The sequence below is a fragment of the Podarcis filfolensis genome (genome assembly GCF_964270895.1).
Source record: "Podarcis filfolensis genome assembly, chromosome: 13".
In the NCBI taxonomy this organism is placed as follows: domain Eukaryota; kingdom Metazoa; phylum Chordata; class Lepidosauria; order Squamata; family Lacertidae; genus Podarcis; species Podarcis filfolensis.
This window is the reverse complement of record NC_139615.1, coordinates 13368599-13393495: the sequence shown is the minus strand read 5'-3', so window position 1 is coordinate 13393495 and position 24897 is coordinate 13368599. Positions and strand designations below refer to the sequence as shown.

Here is a 24897-nt window from a genome sequence, read left to right as displayed (position 1 = left end):
ATGTGACTTGCTACCATGGTGCAAGGTAAGCTGGAAAAAAGGGTATTTGCTGGCCAGGCTCAGGCCAGCAATATTATTATTAATTATTATTATTATTTATATACCACCCTATACCCAGGGGTCTCAGGGCAGTATATAAAACCACAAGATACCTAATAAAAATAAAACAATAGCCCTGGCTCCTGAATGGAGTCTGGATCTGGTGTACTTTACCCCAGCTTCACATTTGGCCAACTTCTTGTGTATACGATTTCCTGTTCCTTAGGGTAGGGGACTCAATTTGTGAAAACTTGGTGCGAGATTCTCCTTCCGTCCGTCTTACTGCAGGGCTGCCCACAGTGAAGTGATCCGACAAAAAAACCCACAAAGCCAAGCACGTCAGATCTGTTCATTCCAGCTTTTATTATTTACTCACGTCATTTTAATAATTAAAACAGGGAGGCCCATTCATTCATTTAAATAAAACAAAGAAAGTGCAGAATGCTCTACAAAAATATATAGATATATTTATATATCATTTCCAATCCTTCAGAGCCGCTGAACGGATATAAATCATTGTGTCCTTCATACCAGAGTTCCTCTTTGCCTCATCAAGCATCTACAGGGTTTAGGGGGGGCAGTTTCCTGGTCCGTGGACTGATATTGCTAATAAAATAATTAAAAATAGAGAGACAAGGAAGAGGCCTTTCAAGCAGAAACCAGGGAGGAAGTATTGAGTGCAGTCAGCAAAGGAGGACAGCAGCTGTACCTGAGTTCATGTATCGCTTTATGTGGAAATCAAGCCCATCTGGGACTGGACAACTCCCAGATTAACACGGGGCCAGTGAAACCAACTTTTAAAGCAGCCCACATGCAGAGATGTAAGATATCAAAAGCTCATCTGTGCTGGCTTCTGCTCTGCAGGACCGAGGGCTGTGGGCAACTTTTCACCTGGGCCTTAAAACAGGAATTTGACGTGAGATGGGAGGGTTGGGATCTGGCGTTAGTCCTACTCAGAGTAGACCCACTGGAAATAATAGTCAGGACAAAGTGAGGCCCGACAAATCATCCAAACTGGATGAAAGGTTTCGTCCAAACTGGATGAAAGGTTCCATGCTGCGAAAATTCTGTGGTGTCGGGTAAAGCTCACCAAAACCAGGCATATGGGAACCTATGGCTCTCCAGATGTTGTCAGACTCCAGCTCCTCCCCCCCCCCAGCCCTAGTTGGAATGGTCAGGGATGATGGGAGTTGTAGTCCAAGAGCATCTGGAGGCTGACAGATTCCCCACACCGAGTATGCAAATTTACTTTTGCAAACTACAAATCCCATCAGCCTGTGCTGGCCATGGATGATGGGAGTTGTAGTCCAAAACATCTGGAGTACACCAGGCTGGTGCAAGCAACACAGGAAAGCAATTGACGCCTACTACGGGAACAACTCTCTCTCAAACCAGAAACAGCAGCTGGGATGTTCGCTGCTATACCAATACAGCAAAGCCATTGCCAAAAGGGCCCTGGGCAAGTCTTGGCAGGGGTGGAAAGAGTAAGTGATTTATTTTGGCCTCTGTGGTGTTAGCACTAAGCCTTTGTTTGTTCGCTCGCTCACACACACCCCTCACAAGCCGCTCTACGAGGCCCTCTAGTCATCCGCTCCAGTTTAAAAACTGCTCTGGTGTCACTGAGATGTGAATAACAGCAAGCCCGAAATGAGGACCACTCCAGCCTGGAATGCGAAAGGAGAGATAAAGGGATCGCCTTCTCCAACACCAAGCTGCCGCAAATCTGTGTGGCAAGACACAAGCAAAGCTCTGAATGCAGCCAAATTCAGACGTACTACGGGGCTACAGTATACATTCACAAGTACTCGGATTCCTCAGCATGGAGGCTGCCAGCGACCAGGAGGATCCTTAATCCCAGCACCAAAAGAACATGTGTGTGTGTGTGTCACATTGTCACCCTCTAGATTAGAAGCTGGTTTGTCTCAAAGCCAAGATGTCCAGCGTTCAGAAAATGGTCTCAGAACCCCATCGCTTGCAGCAGGGTTGCAATGTTCCAACCATGTTCTCCACCGCAGAATGGTTTTTTTTGGGGGGGGGTGGAGAATATCCATGGGTCAATCCCATGTGTCATGGCAGGAAATCGATCATCCATTCCCACACTACCACTGGCCACTTCCAGTGGAAATCCAGATGGGAATGTTTGTTGGGTTTTGGAGGCCCAAAAAAAGGAGTTGACAGAGAAACGTACACAATGTTGCTCCTTTGGTTCCTAGAGGGGTGGCAACATAAAACCAACTCCATTCACTTAATAATATTTTCGTTTAAAAAAGGCTGGAGATGGGCACATAGACAGCAGGACCTTGGGAGTAATTTGTCACAAAGGGGTAGAGGTGGCAAAGCTGTTTCAGGCTTCCGTCGCTGAATGCTCCTCTGTGCAAACTAATAAAAATTATTGTTGCATATAGAAAACTAGCAGGTCAGGATTCTAGGCCAGCTAGCTCCTTGATGAGCTAGCTTTCCACATGCAGGGATTGTTTACGCATGGAGGGGCATTCTGTCGTGTCAGCTGCACATCTGCTGCTCTTTGTGAGATTGAGGCCTTGGTGGTTTATTGTGCGCGGATGAACCCAGGTTCTGAGTAATTCATTGGATATTTAGAGTCCAAACGTTAGCCACCTTTGGGGCTGATATGTTGGGGACAAAGCAAGACCGGTTGCCCCTTAATGTGTTCCGAGTGAACAAAAGTTCCTTACCATCTCCATCCATAAAACCCGTCTAGAGGAAGTCAAGAAGAAGCAACAGTTTTGGAGAGGCAAAGAGTCTAACAAGATGTCTCAAACAGACGAACAAGGGGACTAAATGAAGACACACACACAAACACACACATATCCTGGAAGGAGAAATGGCCATTGCTTGATCTGAGGGGAAGTACTGATCTCTGAGGGGGACAAAGAAGCTATTTCCTAGCAAACTTAAGAGCATAAAAAGAGCCTGCTGGCCCATCAAGTTCAACCAGAGATCCTACAAAGGATGCCTCAAGGCAAAGTGAGCATCCTGACATCCAAGGGACTGAAATCTCGGCCTTTACGATCAAGCGAGCAGCACAGTATTAGCTAGGTTCTACCTGAGGAACCTGCTGACGAGAGAGCGGCCATTTTGAAACGGAAGCTTTCAGGGTTTCAGAAGCCCGCTCTCTGTAACTCAACCTTTAAAAAGCGAAGTGCCATGAAAGAGGTAAATTAGTAAGAGGCCCGTAAGATCAAAGGCGACCGGAACTGGCAACCTTATTCCCGCCCTGGCAGGGATTACGAGGAGGGAAACCTAAGAGCTGTACACAAAATCCTGAAATACGAGGTGAGAGACGAGAGAAAGACTCACACTCAAACACACAAAGATGGACCGGCATCGTCTCAGAGGCTAGAGATCAGAAACACAAAGAGGCGCAGCCCTCAAGTGGCCAGAGACGGTCAAGGTACTGCAGCGGAACGACGTTTCCAACTACCGTCTGGACAGTAGAGGACTCAGCAGCAGGATTCGACAAAGGAAGAATATTTCGGGGGGCAGGGAGGACGGGGCAGTCGCCATGCTCTCCCCGCCTGGTCCGCGCACGATCCTCCGTCACAAGACGGCAAGCGGGGTGTGGTCTCCCACTTGGCAAGACGTTGCTGGCGAGAGATCGGCAGGGGGCCGGCGCAAACTGCGCCACTAGGCCAAATTGTTGTTGCGCTCGATGTGCTGCACCATCAGGGAGACCAGTTTCTCGAGGGTGCGGGCGCTCTGGCGGCTGGCCTCCAGCACTTCGGCGTGGTTGGCCTTCTCCGTGCTCTCATAGTCAAGGACGGCCTTGTTCGTGATGAGGGAGAAACCGAAGACGCGCATGCCGGAATGGCGGGCAACGATCACCTCGGGGACGGTGCTCATGCCTGAGGGGAAAATAAAGTGGGGGGTTGAGAAGTTAGAGCAGGGGCAGAAAAAAAATTTCAGCCAGAGGGCTGCAACTGCATCTGGGCAAAGTTCTGAGGGCCACATTGAGAGGCCTGAGGGCCGCGTATGGCTCCCAGGCCTGAAGTTCTCCACCCCTGGGTTGGAGTGAAACACTCAGGGGTCTTGCATCAGAGGTGGGCACCCAGTGGCCCTCCTGATGTTATTGGATTCCAGCTCCCTGGCAGGTTGGTCAGGGATGATGGGAACTGTAGTCCAACAACACCTGGGGGGATTTAAATATGTGGGTGCATTAGGTCATGCCAGCGCACCCCAACTTGCGCTCTGCACAGCCCTGCCCCAGAGAGGGCTTTCCCCCACCATTTGCTGCAGCTCCAAGTAAAACTGCACCTGCTTAATTGCTGCCTGTTTCATGGGTAAGGGGGTCATAGAAATGGTTGCCCACGACAAACACAAGTATAGGCTCTGCTACCCCATGGGACATGGGTGGCGCTGTGGGTTAAACCAGAGAGCCTAGGACTTGCCAATCAGAAGGTCAGTGGTTCGAATCCCCACGACGGGGTGAGCTCCTGTTGCTTGGTCCCTGCTCCTGCCAGCCTAGCAGTTCGAAAGCACATCAAAGTGCAAGTAGATAAACAAGTACCGCTCCGGCAGGAAGGTAAACGGCGTTTCCGTGCGCTGCTCTGGTTTGTCAGAAGTGGCTTAGTCATGCTGTCCACATGACCTGGAAGCTGTACGCCGGCTCCCTCGGCCAATAAAGCGAGATGAGCGCCACAACCCCAGAGTCGGTCACAACTGGACCTAATGGTCAGGAGTCCCTTTACCTTTACCCCATGTTAGAGGCAGCCAACAGCATGGGGTGGCAGAGAATGCCTCCTTTCAAACTGGGACAACGTACCTCTTCCCCCCCCCAAAAGCCCCCTTTGCTCTGCCCCCAACTGACCCACGGCGTCAGCGCCCAGGCGCTGAAGGAAGCGGCACTCGGCGATGGTCTCGTAGTTGGGACCCCCCAAGGCGCAATAGACTCCCTCGCGCACCGACCCGGAGCAGCCCATCTCCGACGCGACCGTGTGGGCCAGTTTCCTCAAGTCTTCGTTGTAGGCATCCGACATGGCCGGGAAACGTACCCCAAACCTGTGGATGAGGGAAGGGAGGAGAAGGAACATTAACAAAATAACTAGAGCCTGCTGGATCAAGCCAATGGCCCATCTAGTCCACCATCTTGTTGTCACAGCGGCCAACCACTGTGCACAGCGGCTGGGGACTGAGCCTAGAATTTCCTGCACGAGAGCATGAGCTCTACCCATTGGGCTATGCTGCCTCCCAAACAGCCTGACTTGTTGTGAGCGGGAGCAGCGCTGGGCGAGTTAAAAACCCATCCTCTGGGAGGGAAGCTCAAACAGATGGACTTGGAGGACCACCTCCCCCCCATGTTGCTATGAAGGAAAGGGTGGGCAACCTGCAAGGCTCTAGATATTGCTGGACTTCAGCTCCCATGATCCCTGGCCATGGGCCATGCTGGTTGAAGGCTACTGGGAGTTGGAGTCCAGCAGCACTGGGAGGCTCTCAAGTTCTCCACAACCACCATAATAGAGGAAAAGGGAGCCTCTAGAGCAGTTTTCCCCAACCTCAGGACTTTGGAATACAACTCCCATCATCCCTAGCTAGCAAGACCAGTGTCAGGAATGATGGGAATGGTAGTCCGAAATCAGCTGGAGACCCAACGTTGGGAAACACTGCTCTAGAGTCTACTGGGGCCAACCTGTTGCATCTCATGGAGGAAGGACGAGAGCCCCACCTTACCTGTCGTCATTCGGCCCCACCAGAGGGTTCTGCCCAGCAAAGCCCGGCATGTTGATGTGGTCACGGATCACCATGATGTCCCCCACTTTGTATTCAGGGTTGAGGCCCCCAGCTGCGTTGGTGACAATGAGGGTCTCCACGCCGAGCAGACGGAAGATCCGGACCGGGAAGGTCACCTGGGAGGGAGGGACAGAAGCAGCACTGAGGAGAGGTAGAAGGGCGCTTTGGGGGCAGCCATGGCTGGTGCCCATTGGAGCCCATACAGTAGGTGGAGCTGGAGTCAGTGACGGGTGGGAGCCAACAAATTCTAGCAACTTATGTACAGACTGCATATAGACACAGACTTTCTTTGGATAAATGTGATATTTGGAACAACCTTACACAGAATATATTAGGTTATTGATAAAGATATTTGTACTAGGATAATTATACATATCTGTATATTAATGTATGGAAATGGTATTGAGTGTTTTTCTTTTATTTCTATTTTCATTCACGCTTTTCTTTTTTTATCATTCTTTCTTTTTATAAATGAAATGTATGAAATGTATTACAGTATTTTAAATTTTTTTTGGAAGTCGCCTAGAGTGGCTGGGGAAGCCCAGCCAGATGGGCGGGGTATAAATAATAAATTATTATTATTATTATTATTATTATTATTATTATTATTATTATTATTCTAATAAAGCATTAATATATACACACAAAAATAAATTATAGCTTCATCCGCATCCTCCTCTCTGCTGTGTTCCTCAAGCCCAATACTGTGATGTCAGGGGAAGAAACTGGCAGGCAGCCCCAGCCCTCCTGCATTCAGTGCAATTCTCACACAACAGCCCTGCAAGGTGGGCTAGGATGAGGCCATCACTGGCTCAAAGTCACCCAGCTGAGCAGGGATTTGAAATCGGACCTTACGCCCAGTCCTGAGCCGAAACTCTTCCCTTTCAGCTCTCAGGTTCCCTTGCACTCTGCACATGCCCAAGGAACCATGAAAATTGATGAGGCTAAATTTTGTGGAACCGCCTTCACCCGTCATCCCATTCCCAGATGTGTTGGGCCAGTGAAGACGAAGAGGAACTTTGCATAGGCTCAGAGGCACTATCTTCTTTATCATTGTCCGTTACTATTGACCATCCCGCTCCTGGAATTGTAATCAGCTGGACACCTCTTGAGTTTCAAAAGGTTTGCAGCTCTGTGGAGCGACTCACCTTCCAGAGCGGGTACCCTTCGTACATGTGGAAGCGGCCTTGCATCACCACACTTGGAGTTCCACTGAGGCTCCCAAACACCAACCTTCCGGCATGGCCGACAACTGGAATGAGGCAAGCAAAGTGTTAAAGGGCTCGCTGCTGCCCCCTATTGGCCACTGGGGTGTACAGTAACGCCTCCTCCAGCTGCTGCTTACCAGCACCCCCTAGTGGCTGCCATACAGTATATCCAACCCCACCCTGGTTCCTCCATCACCTGTTCCGTGGGTTTTTTACCTGTGCTCTCAGGGAAGTTGGGAATTTTGCCATACTCAAAGGCCACTTGGTCCTTCAGGAGGTCAGCCAGCCCTCCGAGGCCCGAGCCGCAGATGATGGCGACCCTGGGCCGGAGCTTGGTGTGGGACAGCAGCCAGTCGGCCGTCCGCTTGCAATCTTCGTACGTGTACCTGAGAAAAAGAGATGAACATATGCACATGGTTGGCCGGGCTGGGGTTTGCAGGGCAGACTTCATGCCACTAGGGGGCAGCAACCAAACACACACAAAAAGTGAGAAACAGATTAATCCTGATGCTTGGCCAAGTACAAACATCAGCCATGCAGCTCACCGGGTCACCTTGGGCCAGACACTAACTCTCAGTCTGCCCTACCTTTGCAGGGTTGTTGTGAGGATGAGGTGGAATGGGTCAGGAGCGAAAGGATGTACACGCTGCACTAAGCTCTTGGGGGGAAAGCAGGGCCGGATTTAGGTTTGATGAGGCCCTAAGCTACTGAAGGTAATGGGGCCCTTGATATGTCCAGCTGTCCTTAGCCAACAACAAATTGTCGCTGTTTTTTGTGTTGAATATATGCTATAAGGTAATTTATGGACCTAATAGGTATCTTAAGCCATTTGCACATAACAAAATAGGAGCCTACACAACACAAAACACTGTTGCTGTATGTAGGTTTTATTTTATTTGTTTTTTATCTTTATTTTGGAAATGTATATCCAGCTTTTTTTTCCTTCAATTTTTTTTCGGGGGCCGAAGAGAGTGGGGCCCTAAGCTATAGCTTATTTAGTTTATACGTAAATCCGGCACTGGGGGAAAGAGATAAAGTGAAGTAAAATAAATTAACTGGGGGCCCCTTCAAAACTATTACTTTTCCATGGGAGAAACACAAACCAAACCATTCCTATTGTTAATTATTAATCTGCATTTCCATTAATTCATAATCCATTTGCATACTGCATGCTTGAGGCACCTCGCCTACACAACTCTAGGGATTCTTCCGATAGAAGGTAGAGCAATATTTATCACCACATACAAAACACCTGGAGGGCACCAAGTTGGGCATGGCTGCAGACCAAAAATTTTTTATGGATTGGCATACTATGTTTACATCCCATCCTTCCTCAGAGGAGGACAGAATGCCACAACTGGCCAGAAAGATAGATAGATCCAGTGGCGTAGCGTGGGTTGTCAGCACCCGGGGCAAGCCAAGTAATTTGCGCCCCCTAACCCGTGGATTTTAGTAGGGGCAGAGAGCTGCGAGTGCGAGCGCGCCCCCCCAGATGTTGCGCCCGGCCCCCCTGCACCCCCCACGCTACGCCACTGGATAGATCACACACATACTGCACAACAGCCCTGTGGGGTAGGCTATGCTGAGAAAATATCAACTTGGGTCTCCCCAGCCCTCCTCATCCAAAAGTCGTAACCGCTACAGTGGTACCTTGAGTTACAAACGCTTCAGGTTACAAATTTCGCTAACCTGGAAGAGCAACTTTGAGTTGAGAACTTTGCCCCAGGATGAGAACAGAAATCGTGTGCTGGCAGCGCAGCAGCAGCAAGAGGCCCCATTAGCGAAAGAACACCTCTAGTTAAGAACAGTTTTGGGTTAAGAACTCCAGAACAAATTAAGTTCAGAACTAGAGGTACCACTGTACATTGTTCCAGCTCTCGTATTGGTGTGAGATTTGAACTTGAAACACCGTGGCTCCCAGTTCCAGCCACCAGGCCACCTTGGCTTTCAAAAATGAAAAACGCTGTTGATCAATTTACTTGCAAGTTTACCTTTTCCTTTCAGATATCCTTTTCACAAAGTTTTCTACGACTGTCCATTTCAAAAAAAACCAAACAACTCTCAAGAATGCCCAGTGCTTCTATCATTCCTCATGTTCCCATTGTGAATTTGGCGAATTTGGTGGCGCCCTTGGCAATACCCACCAAATAGTCCCCACTTTTGGGAGAATATACAGTTCCTTCCTCTGATCCAAATGCAGATCTTGGGCTGCCATACCATAATCTAAAGGGAGTTCCATTTTAGCTGGCAGTGCCAGCCTCTTCCAAATATGCCAATGAAACTCCACGCAAATCACATCTTCCAACGCCAACACCCTTCCCCTCAGGCCATTCCTGCAGATTAAGCTGCGCCACAATAGCTTTGAAAAAATTCCAGTTGGCGAACCGGCCAGGTTGCAATTTCCTTTGTAGCTTTCCATTGCAGGAGACAACCTGCAAACAGAACTCTCCAAAGATAAACCTTCCCTGAATTTTAACCTCCGGGGGAACATTTTGGCTGCATCGGCTGATGTTTCCCAGGGGTAAGTGGGGCTGTGCGCTTGTGACACCCCAATTCTCAGCAGAGAACCTGTGGCCCTCCCTGCCCGATGGTCAAGCTAGCTGGAGTTGATGGAAGCTGGAGTCCAACAATTTCTGGAGGGCCACAGGTTCAAATCTGTCCCAGCCACACAAACAACACTTTGGGCACCCTCTTCAGAGCAGTTACAGTCTTTTGCAGTAAAAAAACAACAAACAAAAAAAACCTTGTGGCACTTTACAGACTAACCATTTTTATTATGGCATAAGATTTGAGGACCACAGTTCTGAACCACTGATTTTCCCTTCTAGGGATCCTGAACATCTGCATAAGAAAAGGGAACTTCCATGCCTTTCTGTGGGCATACAGGATGGAAATCACCTGTGGTGATGGAAAAGGTATGTGCCGGTACATTACTCCCTTCTCCACAACACCAGAAACATACTAGGATTCTCTCTGGGCCCAATCCTGGCAACCTGAGCCTAAGGCCAAGGGAAGAGACCTGGGTTTCTACCTCCAGACCCTGGCAGCAGCTGGGCCAGGAAGCCACTTAAACAGAATCAAAAATGAGGAAAGACACTCTTGAAACCTACAAGGGTCCTGGAGCTGTATCAAAGGACCAGGGAGCCTGGGCGAAAGGGTTCAAAGACAAGTGAAAATCCACGTGCCTCGCTCCTTGACGTCACCTCCTAATCTGCTTGCTTAAACCTATTTAAATGCCTTTTTGGTGCTGGCAGGACTTCTCAGCGCCACCCGCCGAGCCTTTAGGACAAAGCTGCTTCAACACTCTTTTGGGATCCCTCTTGGCTTGGGAAATCTGCATCCCCAACCCGTAGGATGCCATCTTGTTGCCATTTTAAGGGTTCACCCCCCAATTAAAAACCTTTACTGAGCTAACAGGGTACAACAGCGAAGAGAGAGACAGAGAGAGGAGACAAGGTGACTGATTCTTTGAGCATCGTATGAAAGGACTAAGCAAACAAAAAGGTTTCTCTTAACAACTCCCAGTGCCAGACTTGCCCGAGGACGCCGTTACGCCTTTTATACAGTAATATGTTTTTCTGTCTGCTCAGCGGGTTAATACACTATTTGGGCAGAAACACTTTGCAGGTTGGCAAGCCGCCTTCCCTGGCTATCCTCTGGCTTCTCCCGAGATCTCGTATAAATCTTTCGCCCTCCGCAGACGCCCAATAAAGTGGGAAGCCTAAGGGATGGCAGAATATCCTTTCTCTGAAGAGGCAGGCTTCCATGGGGCTTCTGTCAAAGACTAACTGCGTCATCATCTACGCACACAATGGTGCCGCTCATTTATGAACCAGTTTTCTTTTGTTTGTTTTTAAAGGCACACATTGGCCCCAGTGCAGATCTTGGAAAGACTCTGCTTCTTTCTTCCACCTGTGTATTTACTGTTTCTATGTAACTGAAGTTTTCCCTTCACACCATCCTATGAGGTATCCTCAAGGCAGGTGAGGGGCATCTCACAGCACAGGCAGCCATCCTCCTAAGGGTGCGGAAGGAGAATCCCACAGGCAAGAGAGATCCTTGCACAGGGCGCCTCTGAAATTTGAAAGACCAAAGTCACTTCTCCTAAAAGGACCAGCAAGCTTTGTCTCCTCTTCTCCTCAAAGTCTCTCTGCTCTGGGTGGTCATTGCAAGAATGCTGGTCATTAAGAAACAGTGCCTGGAGTTTTGGTTTTTTCCTTTTTCCTCCCCAACCCTTTCCTTTTTGTGTCAGGTCTCAGGTTGTATCTGCAGATAACTCAAGAGCACCACTCCTCTAATGGCTAAACACACTCAAAATACTTTATTTTGTTGCCTCTTATTACCTGCTATATATATATTCCTATTCCTTTTTCACAGCAAATGATATTCTCACCCAAACCACAGCCAAAACCACAGCCAAAACTTCCCACTGACACTCAGCAAAGAAAAACCTGTACTTGAGGCCTAATGAACCGTAATGATAATTTATTTGTTTTTTTAATTATCTGGGGGCCCATCTGCACTACAGTGGTACCTCAGGTTTCATACGCTTCAGGTTACATATGCTTCAGGTTACAGAAATAACTCTTTCTCTAACCCAGAAATAGTACCTCGGGTTAAGAACTTTGCTTCAGGATGAGAACAGAAATCGTGCTCCGGGGGTGCAGCGGCAGCAAGAGGCCCCATTAGCTAAAGTGGTGCTTCAGGTTAAGAACAGTTTCAGGTTAAAAACGGACCTCCGGAACGAATTAACCTGAGGTACCACTGTGCACATTTAAAGTAGCGTCGCACCACTTTGCATAGTCATGGATCCCACCAAAATAATCCTGGGAACTGTAGTTTGCAAAGGGTGCTGAGAGCTGTTAGAAGATCCCTTGTTCTTCTCAGAGAGAGACAATTCCCAGAGTTCCCTGGGAAGGAGGTTTGGCTGCTAAACCACGCTGGGGAAGGAAGGACCCAGGAATCCTGCCTGCCTGATCCAAAACCTGGAATCCTCAGCATTCCCGAGGCATCTCGAGCAAGAAGCAGGTTCAGGCTGGGACACAAACCCAAAACAGACGGGAGTTCTCCAAACAAGATTTCATCAGGCAAGGTCAGACACAGGCCACATTCCCGGGCAGATTTCTCAGGAGAACTCTCCTCCCCGGCATGTTCCTTCTCGCTACTATTAAAGGCACAGAAACCAGACAGAAAAATTGGCAACCCAACAGAACATCCGTGGCAGGGGCTCCTGGAAGCCACACTGAGTGTGTGGTGAAGGGACAATGACTAAGTGTGGGTCAGAGATATTTCCCCCTTTCTTTATAATTTAATATGAACAATGCGTCCCAGGAGGCCACGGTGATGCTCTGCCCGTGGTGAAAAACAGATCTTCTCGCATGTCCCTGCAAAGTCGCATGGGATTTAGGGGCCATCTAAGCTGCTCTGTACTCACACATCCATTTCGATGTATTCAAACGGGCTTTGAATTACAGACCGGCCTTAATTCTCCCACTTAGAAAGCCAAGCAGCGCAAGAACACCTGCCTCATACAGTGACATTTAGCCCCCAAATAAGCAGAACTGAACCCTGATCCACACACACGCAGCAAAATAAGACGATTGAGGATGGGCCAAACCATTTTAGGTCACACCGTATATTTCAACCACATTTATAGCATTTTAACAGTCACGGCTTCCCCCAAAGAATCCTGGGAGCTGTAGTTTAACCCCTCAAAGAGCTCCAGGTCCCAGCACCCTTAACGAAATACAATTCCCAGGATCCTTTGAGGGGGAGCTATGACTGTTAAAGTGGTACGATAGTGTTTTAAATGTACGGTGTGGCCTTGGACTGCAGGTGACACCTGATGAGAGGGGCAGAGCTAGACCCTTTATTTGTAGAAAGTGTCCCCCCACCCTTTTAACCTTTCAGGGAACAGCTTCTGCAATTCTGGGAATGTCCCAGGAAAACCAGGACTCTTCCGGGGTATGCCATTCTTCCATCTGATTCCCCTGTGTTATTTAGATGGGCTCCCTTTCTTCTCCTCTGGAGTTGGCTGGTGGAGTTGCATGAAAGGAGCCCAATCAGAATGGACTATACTTGCAGAAAGTCACGTAGAACCATTGTCAGGGACACCCAAAGGGTGTCATCCAAGTCCAACCCACTGCTGTGGAGGAATCACAGCTAGAGAATCCCTGGCGGGCAGCCACCCAAAAACCTCCAGCGAAGGAAAAGTCCAGCACCTTCAACTCAGCTGACTCATAGGTTTGTACAGTAACAACAATGACAAGCCCTTCTTGGCAATCAGAAACAGAAAAGTGATTTGCAGCACGGCTTTCATGTAGAAACCTGGGGAAGGAGGGAGTGCAACAGGAAGTGATTGCCAACCGTGGGTTACATTTTCCCCACCGCTCTCATGTCTGTCCCCAACACAGTCATAAACAGTTCTTGAAAAGGATGTCTGCAATGTTTTCACGATACGTCACGTACAGGAGCAGCGCTGGGCTTTTGCAAAAGGAAATCCGGTGGGCCGGGGTGTAGCGGGGGCAAAGTTGTGCTCATCATGTCTTGCTACTGACGTCTTCCCCCTGCTAAGGGCAGAACATTTTCCCACCCGTTTAAACAGCTGACACACCACAGAGTATTGTGGGGGGGGGGGGGAGAGAGACTTGTGCCGGGAACCTGTAAAGATCCTGTGTGTGTGTTGGTTCCACCCTCCTTGTCATTTCGGCTTACAAACTGACCAGTGGGAGGAGAACAAGAAAGTCTGTACTGTCCTTGTACCTTTCAGGGCAGTTTGATCTGCAGAGAAATCAGCACCGGACATATTTCAGGGCAGGGAGCTAAGTATTATCACCTGCTTAGGATCTGCCACACTGTGAAAGGGAGAAGATCACAGGCAGATTAAAAAAAAAATAGTTGTTGACAAACGGTGAGGCTGCAACACATCTGAGGCAGAGGTGTCTCAGGAGAGGAAAAACCTTCATCTGCTTTGTGTTGCTTGGGAACATAGGAAGGAAGTTGTGTTACACTGAGTCTAGACTCTTGCTCCATCTAGTTCATTACCGTCTACAGAACACTGACTGGGAGAATTTCTCCAACATTTTAGGCAAGGGAATAATTTTCCCGTCCTTTTGCAGAAATGAACGGCCCGCTGTCAGCCACCTTGCTGCAGTCAGGTATGCAGAAGGACAGCAGGCTCTCGCCGAATAGCCGTGTCCAATCATCACAGCCGTGTAATGAGATCAGGGTAATATAGGGCAGCCTTGAGGATAAAGGCAGATTAAAGCAAACACAGAAAAAGGAAGAAGGATAAACGCTTGATCTGGCCGTGACAGCTTGTACGTCTGATTTATTGCCTTCCTCATAGGACTGCCAATCTGTTTTATTTTCTGGCAGGGTTTCAGCTAAATAATGGGAAATGGCACAGTCAAACCGAAAAAAGCTTCACCTGCTGAACACCTGCCAGAAACACAGGTGCTCTGCTTGTGGGTAGAAGGAGGAATTGGCCGTCCTTCTTGCTTGAATAAGTAAGCTGGGGTGGGGAGGGATTTACTTGGCAGCCAGCTTTCCAAATCATACGTTTCCTTGGGTTTCTGAGCATGTGCAAAGTGTCTCTGATTAGCAGAGCGACTCCTGCGGGGAGAGAACAGGGGGAGCCTTGCAGAGCAGCAGCATGCAGCAGTGGGACATTCACTGCCACGGGATGTGGCGATGGGCTTTTTTCTTTAAAAAAGGCTGTAGAAAGGGAAAGAGTGGTGGCTCAGTGGTAGAGTATCTGCTCCACATGCATAAGGTCGCAGGTTCGATCCCCAGCATCTCCAAGCAGGGATAGGAAAGTCCTTAAGTCTGAAACTCAGCAGAGCCCTTGCCAGTCTGTATGTAGACAGTGCAAGATGGACCAATGTTTTGAAGGCAGCTTCCTATGGTCCTAACCTGCTTCAGGCACCACCAAGGGGAAGAGATGAACAAAAGCAGGAGCTGGTGTCCAAATGGACCAGAAGGTTTTTTAAATGTCAACCCTAGTTAAGGTATGTTAGTTAATGCCTTGGCCAGCACTGAAGGGGAGATCTAGGGGGCGATGGGAGTCCTGCCTTTGTCTCCAGGGACTTCTGCATCCACCCTTAGGCGTAGCCGATTCCCCATTGACCTCAGGGCTCGTTCAACCCAGAGACCTGCTCATCACTCAACTTCCCTCCCCAGTGTCTTTCCAGATTAATGACTGACAGAAGCTGGCTGCCGGCCGTGACTGATCCGCCCCTTTTGCGCACAAACTTGAAGCCCGGACACTCTGCTCCACACTGCAGGGTCATTGCCTCCTCTTTGGAAGGGAGTCAGAAGCGGGTGACGTGCTGCGTGGCCAGAATGAATCCAAACTACACCAGAGAGCCTAAAGGGCTCCCCAGAAAATCCCGGGGTCTGTTAGATCTCAAAGTACACAACCAAATGAAAGTACACAAATGTGCATTCCTGGTCATGCAGTGAGGAAGTCAGGTGGACCCACCGAAACATGCTGGAAACACCTGACCTCACCCCACACATCCACAGCAACAGTCAATATCCCTTTGTCCCTTACACAATACAGAAAGCTCTCCTTCACCTGCTTGTTTACAACAGCCTGTTCCTGGACTTTGGGGGCAAGGGCAACAGCAAACCAAACAGGTTCTGCACCTTACCAATCAGCTGCAAATCCAGTCAGGAACATTTTATGTCTGATTCTCAGCATATGCTCTATAAACATACGACACCATCTCATCTCGCTGAAGCTAAGCAGGTCTGGTCAGTGCCTGGATGGGAGAGCACGAAGGGGATCCTGTGTGTGCTGCCAATCACAATGGCAGAAAGGAAGGCTGTGTTAGAGCAGGGCTCTTGTTCAACCAGAGGGCTGGATTACCTGAGTGGAAAGCTGCCAAGGGCCGCTCACGCACTCTTTCTTTCTTTCTTTCTCAATGTAGCCTACTTTACAGGGTTGTTGTGAGGTTAAAATAGAGGAGGGAGAGCCACATAAGGCCCCCCAACCTCTTTGGAGGAAGGTGGGGGGGCAACCAATAGATTTCTGGTGAGGGAGCGGAAAAGAAGCAAGCATGCTGGGAACATTTTTCCCCCAAAAAGGCATTCCCGAAATCTCTCCACAAAGGCACAGAACCACAGCAAGAGTCAGATCAATGGCCCGTGTAGCTCAGTTTGTTGGCATTGCAAGGCAGAAGGAAGAGAGCATTTCACTGTGGGCAGGTAATACAAAACAGGGGCTGTCTCTACGGAATGGGGGGAAACGGGAATATCCATGCCTGGCTGGTTACAGAACAAGCCTCGAGAGCACTGGAAAGAAAGAGGAGGCAGTGGGTTCAGACTGAGGGCATAAAAAAGGGGGGGGAAATGTGGGGTCAGAGAACAAAAAAAAATTGCAGGAAGTTATGTCTTCACATCAGGACTCAGTGCCTTTGCATCATCATTTCGCCTTGGAAGGGAGGGGGAGGAAAGGGGTTGCGGCAGTATCTCTGGCTTCTGATTGGCCTCTCCGCAGGAGGGGTGTGTGAGCCAGGGTAGCTGCTGGTTGGCCGCCTGCCTGTGATGCAATTGAAAGGGGAGGGGGAAGCCAGAGAGCCCAGCAGGAAATTGTGCCATTGCACAGCAGAGAGAGGATGCGAATGCCCAGATCGGGAAGCTTCCCGTGCTTGCTCAGTGGAGCAAAGCAGCCCTTCGCCATGACTGTAACTGCAATGCCACCCTTGCCCAGGACATTCGTCATGCTCCGGTTTCAAGTTGAGCAGGAAGGAGCAGGAACGTGGGGTATTGTTCCTGCTCCAACGGGGCTGGCGTTACACGCTGTATCTCTGCGTCAGCACCACTCCTGCTGCCCTCATTGTCTGCTTTGGATAGTTGGAGGGCAGTGAGAGAATGCTGAGCATGGATGGACCTTTGGTCTAATCCAGCAAGCCTGTTCTTAGAAAGAAGAGATGAATGCCAGGAGGACCCAGTTTATGAGCAAATAATAGCCATTGTTCCCTCCAATAGCAAACCCAGGTCATGGAGAACCCAGAGGGAGGTAGCATCAGCATGCAAGCCCAAGATATGCAGAAGTGAACAACATGGTTGAGCCACAGAATATTGAATTTGTCATTTGGGAAACAGGAACCGGGGAGGAGGGAAGATTGAAGTGGCCTACTTGGGTGTCTTACAGCTTATGGAATCCTGAGAAGGGAATGGATGGCACCCTGAAGAGGGTTAAGAATGTACTGCAGAATTTTGTTGCAGGTCCCACTGTTAAAGATCGTAAGAGCTAGATCAAACCAAAGGGCCGTTGGCGTGGCCAGTTGTCAAGGGTGATGGGAGGTATTGTTCAATAGCATCTGGAGGGCTTCAGGTTGGGAGAAGGCTGTTCTCCTTCGCCTGCTAATGAAAACACAGTGTTCCTGTGCCCACAGTGGGCACCCCAGGGAACCATAAGAACACAAGAACTGTTTTGCTGAATCCGGTCAGAACTGCACCTAGCAGGTCACACCCACCCACCAATACGGCTTTTCAGGCCTATGGGCTACACACATGCAACTTCCTACACCATACGTGATTGACTCTGCAATGATGGAGGTGAGGCGGAAGCAAGACTGCAGCTGACGCAATCCACCGGAAAGACTGATGGGCACAAGTTCCAGCTCTTATCAGATGTAATGGAGCCAATCGTTATCTTCAGCCTCTAATTTTACAATGCATAAAATGAGAGTGCAGTAAGAATCTGCTACCGTACAGGGTTACTATGAACGTGGTTGCAATCAGAGCAATGGGTTAGTCAGTCAACAGCTACGAGGAACAAGGAAGTGGCACACTCAAGGTTGAATGTACACGCACCATTTCCCAACTGCAACCTGTCAAACAAAGGAATTGGTTCTAGGTAGAGAAGGCTGGAAAAATAATTGTTTTCATTTCTGCTCTCTCTCTCTCGGCAAGTTTCTAGTCCTCAAGACTAATTGGCAAGAGAGGTGAAATCTCAGAAGCTGGGAGGGGAAGGTGGACAGGGATCTGAGCAGGATTCTGTGGAAAAGGGAGTGGTGTTTCCACGACCTGCATAATTCTTTGCCCCTCCCATATGACAACAAGAAGTAGCATTTATCATGAGAAGGAAGCAAATATATTCAGAAGCCTTCAAATGTGTAAATGAGTCATATTTCAGAATTCTATATTTGCAGGGACAATGTTACTGCCTTTCAAAATTATCTGGAATATATATATATAACCTTGCCTGATTTGTGCTGGAGAAACACCAGAGAGATAATGAGCAATACATTGCCCACATTGTGTTTACACAGCATTAACGGCTGTCAAAACAGGTTTCCGCTTTAATGACTGTAACAACTACCGCGGGATCTCCCTGCTGAATACTGTGAGGGAAGCCTGTGCCTGCGTAGTTCTCAACAGATTGCAGTCACCTTCTGGCAGAGTCTACCTAAGTCACGATGAAGATTTAGAGCTCAGAGGTCCACAGCTGGCAGGATTTTCTCACTGCGTCAGCTGCAGGAGAAATGCCCGGGGGCAGAGGCGCCACTTGTGCATCGCCTTCGTGGATCTTACAAAGGCATTTGACCTCATCAGCCAAAAATGACCCTTACACTGCTCCACAAGATAGGATGCCCACCGAAGGTCCACAAGATGATTGCGTCCTTCCAAGAGGACAAGCACAGCACCGTTCGGTATGACTTATGATCCTTAGACGCCTTCCCTATAAACAGCAGCGTTGTGAAACAGGACTGTGCTCTTGCCCCGACTATCTTTGGCATATTCCTCTCCCCAAAGCCCTCATATGCCTTCAGGTCAACTGAAGATGGTGTGAACATTCATTCAAGGAGCAACGGGGGTCTGTTCAACCAGGCAAGCCTCCAAGATGGAGATCTACAAGGCTTGCGTGCTGAGCATGCTGCTTTATGGAAGTCAGTTGTAAGTAACTTAAAACTGTCAAGGAGCAATACCTCAACGCCTTCCACATGCACTGTGTCAAGACGTTCTCCCCCAAGCTCACATTCCCATGTTCACACTCCTATCCAAGTGACAGCTAAAATGACTTGGTCATGTCCACAGAATGGAAGATGGCAGGATGTGCCCCACATATGTACTTTATGGGGGGGCTGGTTTCGGGCACTAGGCCTATAGGCAGATCAGGTGTGTGTTACAAAGATGTCTGCAAACCAGACGGGAAGGGTGGAAATATCAACTCCACCATGTGGGAATCCCTTGCAGACAACCACAGGGCCTGGAGACAGTCAGATCATGTATCCACAGAGGAAAAATGATTGCTAGAAGCAGCACAGAAAGACATCATGGCACATCTGTAGCAGCACAACCGGATGCCTTCATCTGCCCCAGCTGTAACAAAACTTGTCTCTCCTGCATTGGTCTCTACAGCTGTAGGCACTGCAACTCTCCAACTGATTTGACTTCACCCACAAAGGCACACTCCTCCGTTGTCTTGCAGATGGATGCCAACCAACAACAACAATTACTGCTGTCGAAACAGGTTTCCACTTTAATGACTATTGCACAGACCTCCTGCACAATCATAAATTCCATTATGCTGTTTCTCAAAAAAATAAGAACTGGTAGAAGCATTTTGAAGAGTATACCACAGGAAAGGCTATGGGGAAAGGGCACATCCAGATACTGAGGCCAAATTCTTTTTACTGAACCCCTCTATTTTCCCCATGTGTGCCATCCCTGATCAAGCTTACAATAATATAAACTTTTCAAAACAGCACCCCTGGAAAGGACTCACACCCCACCTTCCAGTCCCTCAGATCAGCAGTTTCCATCACCTTCGCCCTACCAAGCAGAGTCCAAAGAAAACTGGTTTCTTATTCAGCGACTATGCCTAACAGGGTAGAAAACCTGTTAATCCATAAATAACGGTACATTCACCCAACACTCCGCCCTCACTCACTGAAGACATTCTGGAAGTGAACTGAAGGTTGTGCAAAAAAAAAAAAAAGGTCTCCTTATTTATTAACAATGACTGGTAGAGAAGAAAACTAAACTTGTTGCCCCAAAGGGTGACAGAGAGTCCAATAATCTGTTTCCTTGTAAAACAATAACAGCCCTTGTTGAGTTAGCAATATGTTGTTCTCCAATGGAAGAACTTCACATTTATTATTTATCTAATGGTTGCTCGTAAAATGTTGCAAGCTTACGGACCATGCAAGACTCTTCAGCCATGGATTATTGGGTTTGTTTCTGGCACAAATTGTTGAACTTAGTATCCCTTCAAATCAAGAGGATTCTAAATCATGACTAGCTTCCTCCACTAATTTCAATGGAATTGTGTCAGCTCCTCTTAAGTAAGCCAGCTTGTGCAATCCAGATAATATTTTACACTGACACCGTACAACTTTCTGTCGCATCCTCCGCGCTAAATTCTGACCCCAACACTAAATGACGCAAATTGTACGTTTTGCATACGACCCAGGCAATATTAGTCACACTTTGGTCCCATGCAAATGACAACGTACTTGTCCCCCTGGGACTGAAGTGTGCCTCTCCTCATGGCGCAATTCTATACATGCCTGTAGGGGAGTTCATTTCCAGTCAGTTCAATGGGGACCAATTCCCAGGTCAATGGGTTCCTAAGGAAATGTCTTAGGAGGAAATTTCCTGGGAGAAAAGGTTGCAGCCTTGGGGGAGCTTCTTAGTTTAGAGGAAATGCGAGCAAAAGGCAACATGATACGACGTTTATAAAATTATACGTGGCATGGAGAAAGTGAAAGGAGAAAATGTGTCCTGCCTCTCTCATAACACTAGAACCTGCAATGACGCTGAAGGCTGAAAGATTCAGGACAGATGAAATACAGTGGTACCTCGGGTTACATACGCTTCAGGTTACAGACTCCACTAACCCAGAAATAGTTAAGAACTTTGCTTCAGGATGAGAACAGAAATCGTGCTCTGGCGGCGCGGCGGCAGCAGGAGGCCCCATTACCTAAAGTGGTGCTTCAGGTTAAGAACAGTTTCAGGTTAAGAACGGACCTCCGGAACGAATTAAGTACTTAACCTGAGGTACCACTGTAAAGTACTTCTTCACACATTTAAACTATGAAACTCACTTTTAAAAGTGGCAGTGATGGCCACCAATTTGAAAGGCTTTGAAGGAGGATTAGAGCCATGGGTAGGCAAACTAAGGCCTGGGGGGGGTGGATCCGGCCCAATCGCCTTCTAAATCTGGCCCGCGGACGGTCCGAGAATCAACGTGGTTTTTACATGAATAGAGTGTGTCCTTTTATTCAAAATGCATCTCTGGGTTATTTGTGGAGCATAGGAATTTGTTCATTTTTTCCCCTTCAAAATATAGTCTGCCCCCCCACAAAGTCTGAGGGACAGTGGGCCATCCCCCTGCTGAAGAAGTTTGCTGATCCCTGGATTAGACAAATGCATGCACAAGGCTATTGATGGCCACTCAGCTATGATGGCTTTGCTCTGCCTCCATAGTTGGAGATATTAATACTTCTGAAACTAATGGTGGGAGGGAGGGGGGTCCTGCTTGCAGGTTTCCCACTGGGGCACCTGGTTAGCCACTGAGAGAACAGGAAACTGGACTAGATTGGGCCACTGACCTAACCCACCATAGATGTTCTTACATTCTTAGCACTGTGGTCTTTATCTAGATCAGTTGGCTGCCCGTCAAACATTGTTAGGCTACAACTGCCATCAGCCCCAGTCAGTGGCCAGGGACAATGAGATCTATAGCCCAGCAACATTTGAAGAACCAGTTTCCTCATCCCTGGTTCAAAAGAACAGCTGGAAGCAGAGCTGCCATATTGCAACCTAGATATATCCTCTCTCTCTCTCTTTAGTAGCTCTGCTAGCAAAGAAATGGAGCTGTCTCTGAATCAGCTGTTTCTCCCCCCTGGTCCCACCACCTACCTACCCAAAAAATAAGTTGCTGTTGCTAGATTTCAGTGGATTTCATTGTAATGAAATGAGAAATGAAAAACGCAATGAGATGTTTGCATACTAAGCAGCATATATACAGTACATAGGGCAGTAGCCAAAGTCTGCACCTGATATTTTTTTTTCATGTCTTGCAGCAGGGGTTGCCAAGGTGGTGCCCTCCAGCTGTTTTGGACTACAACCCTTTATCAGCCTCTGCCAGCATGGTCAGTGGTCAGGGATGATGGGTTGTTTTTTTGTCTGTGACACATGTTGGCTACCTCTGCCCTAGAGAGTGATCTGAATTAGCCTATTTATTTTACTTTCATTTGGGTAAACCAAGTTAAACAGTATGGAAACCACCAGGCTTGCCTAATATTGAATTTGCCATTGGTGTACTTTCCTAATGAACTTAAGAGAAAATAAATGGTCGTTCTTGACAACCATTCAATGCAGACGTTCTGCTTCTGAAAGAAAAAGTGGAAGGCATTTAAGGAAACTGGGGTGGCTGCGTAAGGAATTTACAGATGAGCTGAGATGTAAGAGAAATTGAAGTAATGAGAAATCAAGAGGTTGTCAAAGGTTGCAGGGAGAAGGTCATGTGCCCTTCCTGCTTCCTAACCCATAAAGCCAATTTCTCACCTGCTTCTCTCTCTGAACCTCTGCCCCCACCCCCAGCCACCACTGCAAGATAACCCCTTAAATTTGTCATCCAGAGGTTGGGACAACCAGAGTCTGATTTGAATCAAACTTCACCCAGGCTTTGGTCATATGAACCGGCTTTCCCATAGCAAAGCCCAACCCTGGAATGTGGGGGAAGCAGTGCTTTAGAGCTCATGCAGAGTGCTTCCCCACAACCACAAGGGGAAAGGCAGTCTAAACCACAGGGGGTGAGATGAGACAGCATTTGAAGTGCAGATGGCTGGAGGAACATGAGTCATGACGGAAACTAGGCTGTAAAGTATTTCATCTTCAAGCGGTGTTATGTCCAGGTCTTTCCCAAGTTAGATCTGACATTTTATAAACCCACACCTGACTTTCCAGATGCAGTGTCTGTAAAAAAGCCACTTCCTTTCCTCTTCAGAAAGGCACTAGTGTTCTTGATCATGACCTGCTCACCCTTCCCTCTAGTTATTAATAGTGTAAAGTACGAAGATGCCATTCAATCATTCCTGAGCCTTGAAATCAGCGGAATTAAGTAAACTGAGCGCTATCTCAGCCCTTCTTTCCCTCATTCACCAGAAATCTGGAGGGAAATCATTCTAGCCTACTTTAAAGGGTTGTTGTTAGGGGTTCGAGCATTGGACGCAGACCAGGGACGGCCAGGTTCAAATCCTCCCACTCAGCCACAAAGCTCACAGGTGGGAAGGGTTACCTTGAGCTCAGTCACTATCTCTCAGCCTAACCTACCTGTCAGGGTTGTTGTGAAAACAGAAGTGGGAAGAGGAGACCTACCCGAGAAGCTTGTAGGCTGGGTGGGGCAAAGACAGGAAAGCAAGAGTGTGAGTATGTGTGTGAGAGAGAGAGGGAGTACTTTTTTTGGAGTGAGGGAAAACTGCGCAAATCTCCCTAAGCTTTCCTATTAAAACATATGTAAACTATCAGCTCTCACTTGATCCCATTGCTCAGTACAAACCCCTATTCCAGACCCCCAACTGGACCCCACCCCTCCAGGCTCTCCCTTGTGCATACACAAAAGACCCCTTCAGCTCCTCTGTCCCAAGAGCTTCAGGCCCAAACATCTTTGGGATCTAGGTGTCCCAAATGCCATAACCATAGTCCGAGCTTCGGTCTTCCCCGTAAGACCCCTCACCCCACCCTGCCAACTCCTAGGGACCGAGGTCCCTTTGCCCCCCCCCCAATAAAATATTTGAGGGGCTCACCCACCCCCAAGTTGATGGGCATTGCTGCCATTAAAATGGTGTGTGTGTGTGTGCTGTGTCTTGTTATCAATTATATGTGGTGGGGCTTGCTTGCCACCCCCACCCCAAAATTTTATTCAAGTTGGCACCCCTGCACCCACCACCACAGACAGTGGGGGCATCATAAGAACCCACAACCCTAAATGCCAGGAGAGGAAGGAAGGAAAAATCTGGAAAGACCCCCAAAGCGGATTGGGGGGAGTGGAGGAAGAAAGGGGGATGCAACGCAACCTCCAGTTGACCGCTAGGAGACACGAGGCTGGCAGATCAGGGACTCCCCTGCTTCGTTGTTACCCGTCTTGAACGAGCCCCTCAGCTTATTTCGACAATATGGGACGGGGGGGGGGGGATAACACTAAAACCGCCCTACCTTTCGGGGCCATCGCTAAGAGAGCAGGACCCTGGGAGGAGGGAGAGAGAAAATGAAAAGCCCCACACAGAAAGATGCGAGGTAGAAAACGCGGCATGCTATTAAATTCCTGGCTTCGGGGGGGGGGCAGGGTGCTGAAAAGATGAGGAATCGAGCCCCACCTCGTCTGACCCTTTGCAAAGCAACAGATCCAAGGAGAGCCACGTGCAGGCGCGATCTCCCCGGTTTTACTCCATAATCCACATATTATATATATTGCAATATATGTGTGTGTGTGTGCATATATATGTGTATAATACCACATATAGCGCAACCGGGATCATTCTGACCTTTCATCTCCGCTTCTCTCCATGTCGGATTCTGACTGATGGGGGCTTCGGCGCTTTCCTCGTCCGGATCCTCCGCTCTTTCTTCTCCCGGGAGAACTGCGCTTCTCCCTGCAGGAGGCGGCCGTTTTACCGGCCTCCGGGGAGAGCGACGCTGTCGTCACGGGCACGCCGGCCAATGGGACGCCAGCCTCTGCCGAGGGCCCGCCCACTCGCGCGCCCGCCGGCCGGCCGGCCACAAAGGTTGCCCCTGGCAACGCCGGGGCTCCGTCGCCCGTCACGGCCCTGGACCGCTCTCGCCCTGCCCACCCGAGGCGGCAGCATCAGCACCAGCATCCTCCTCCCTGGCCGGCTTCCCCTCCAGGACCGAGGAGGAGGAGGAAGGGGCAGGCGGGGCGAAGGCG

The 24897-nt window shown here is 48.8% G+C and overlaps 1 protein-coding gene across 1 annotated transcript; it reads right to left on the bottom strand.

The window, feature by feature from the left end:
• Positions 1 to 383: 383 nt before the first annotated feature.
• Positions 384 to 24655, bottom strand: PNP (purine nucleoside phosphorylase). Its single transcript, XM_083584249.1, has 6 exons — positions 24497 to 24655; positions 7209 to 7378; positions 6933 to 7036; positions 5725 to 5900; positions 4865 to 5055; positions 384 to 3902 (listed from the first exon to the last, which is right to left on the bottom strand). Exons 1-6 carry the CDS (start codon positions 24517 to 24519, stop codon positions 3685 to 3687), a joined length of 882 nt encoding a protein of 293 aa, XP_083440375.1. The 5' UTR covers positions 24520 to 24655; the 3' UTR covers positions 384 to 3684.
• Positions 24656 to 24897: the final 242 nt, after the last annotated feature.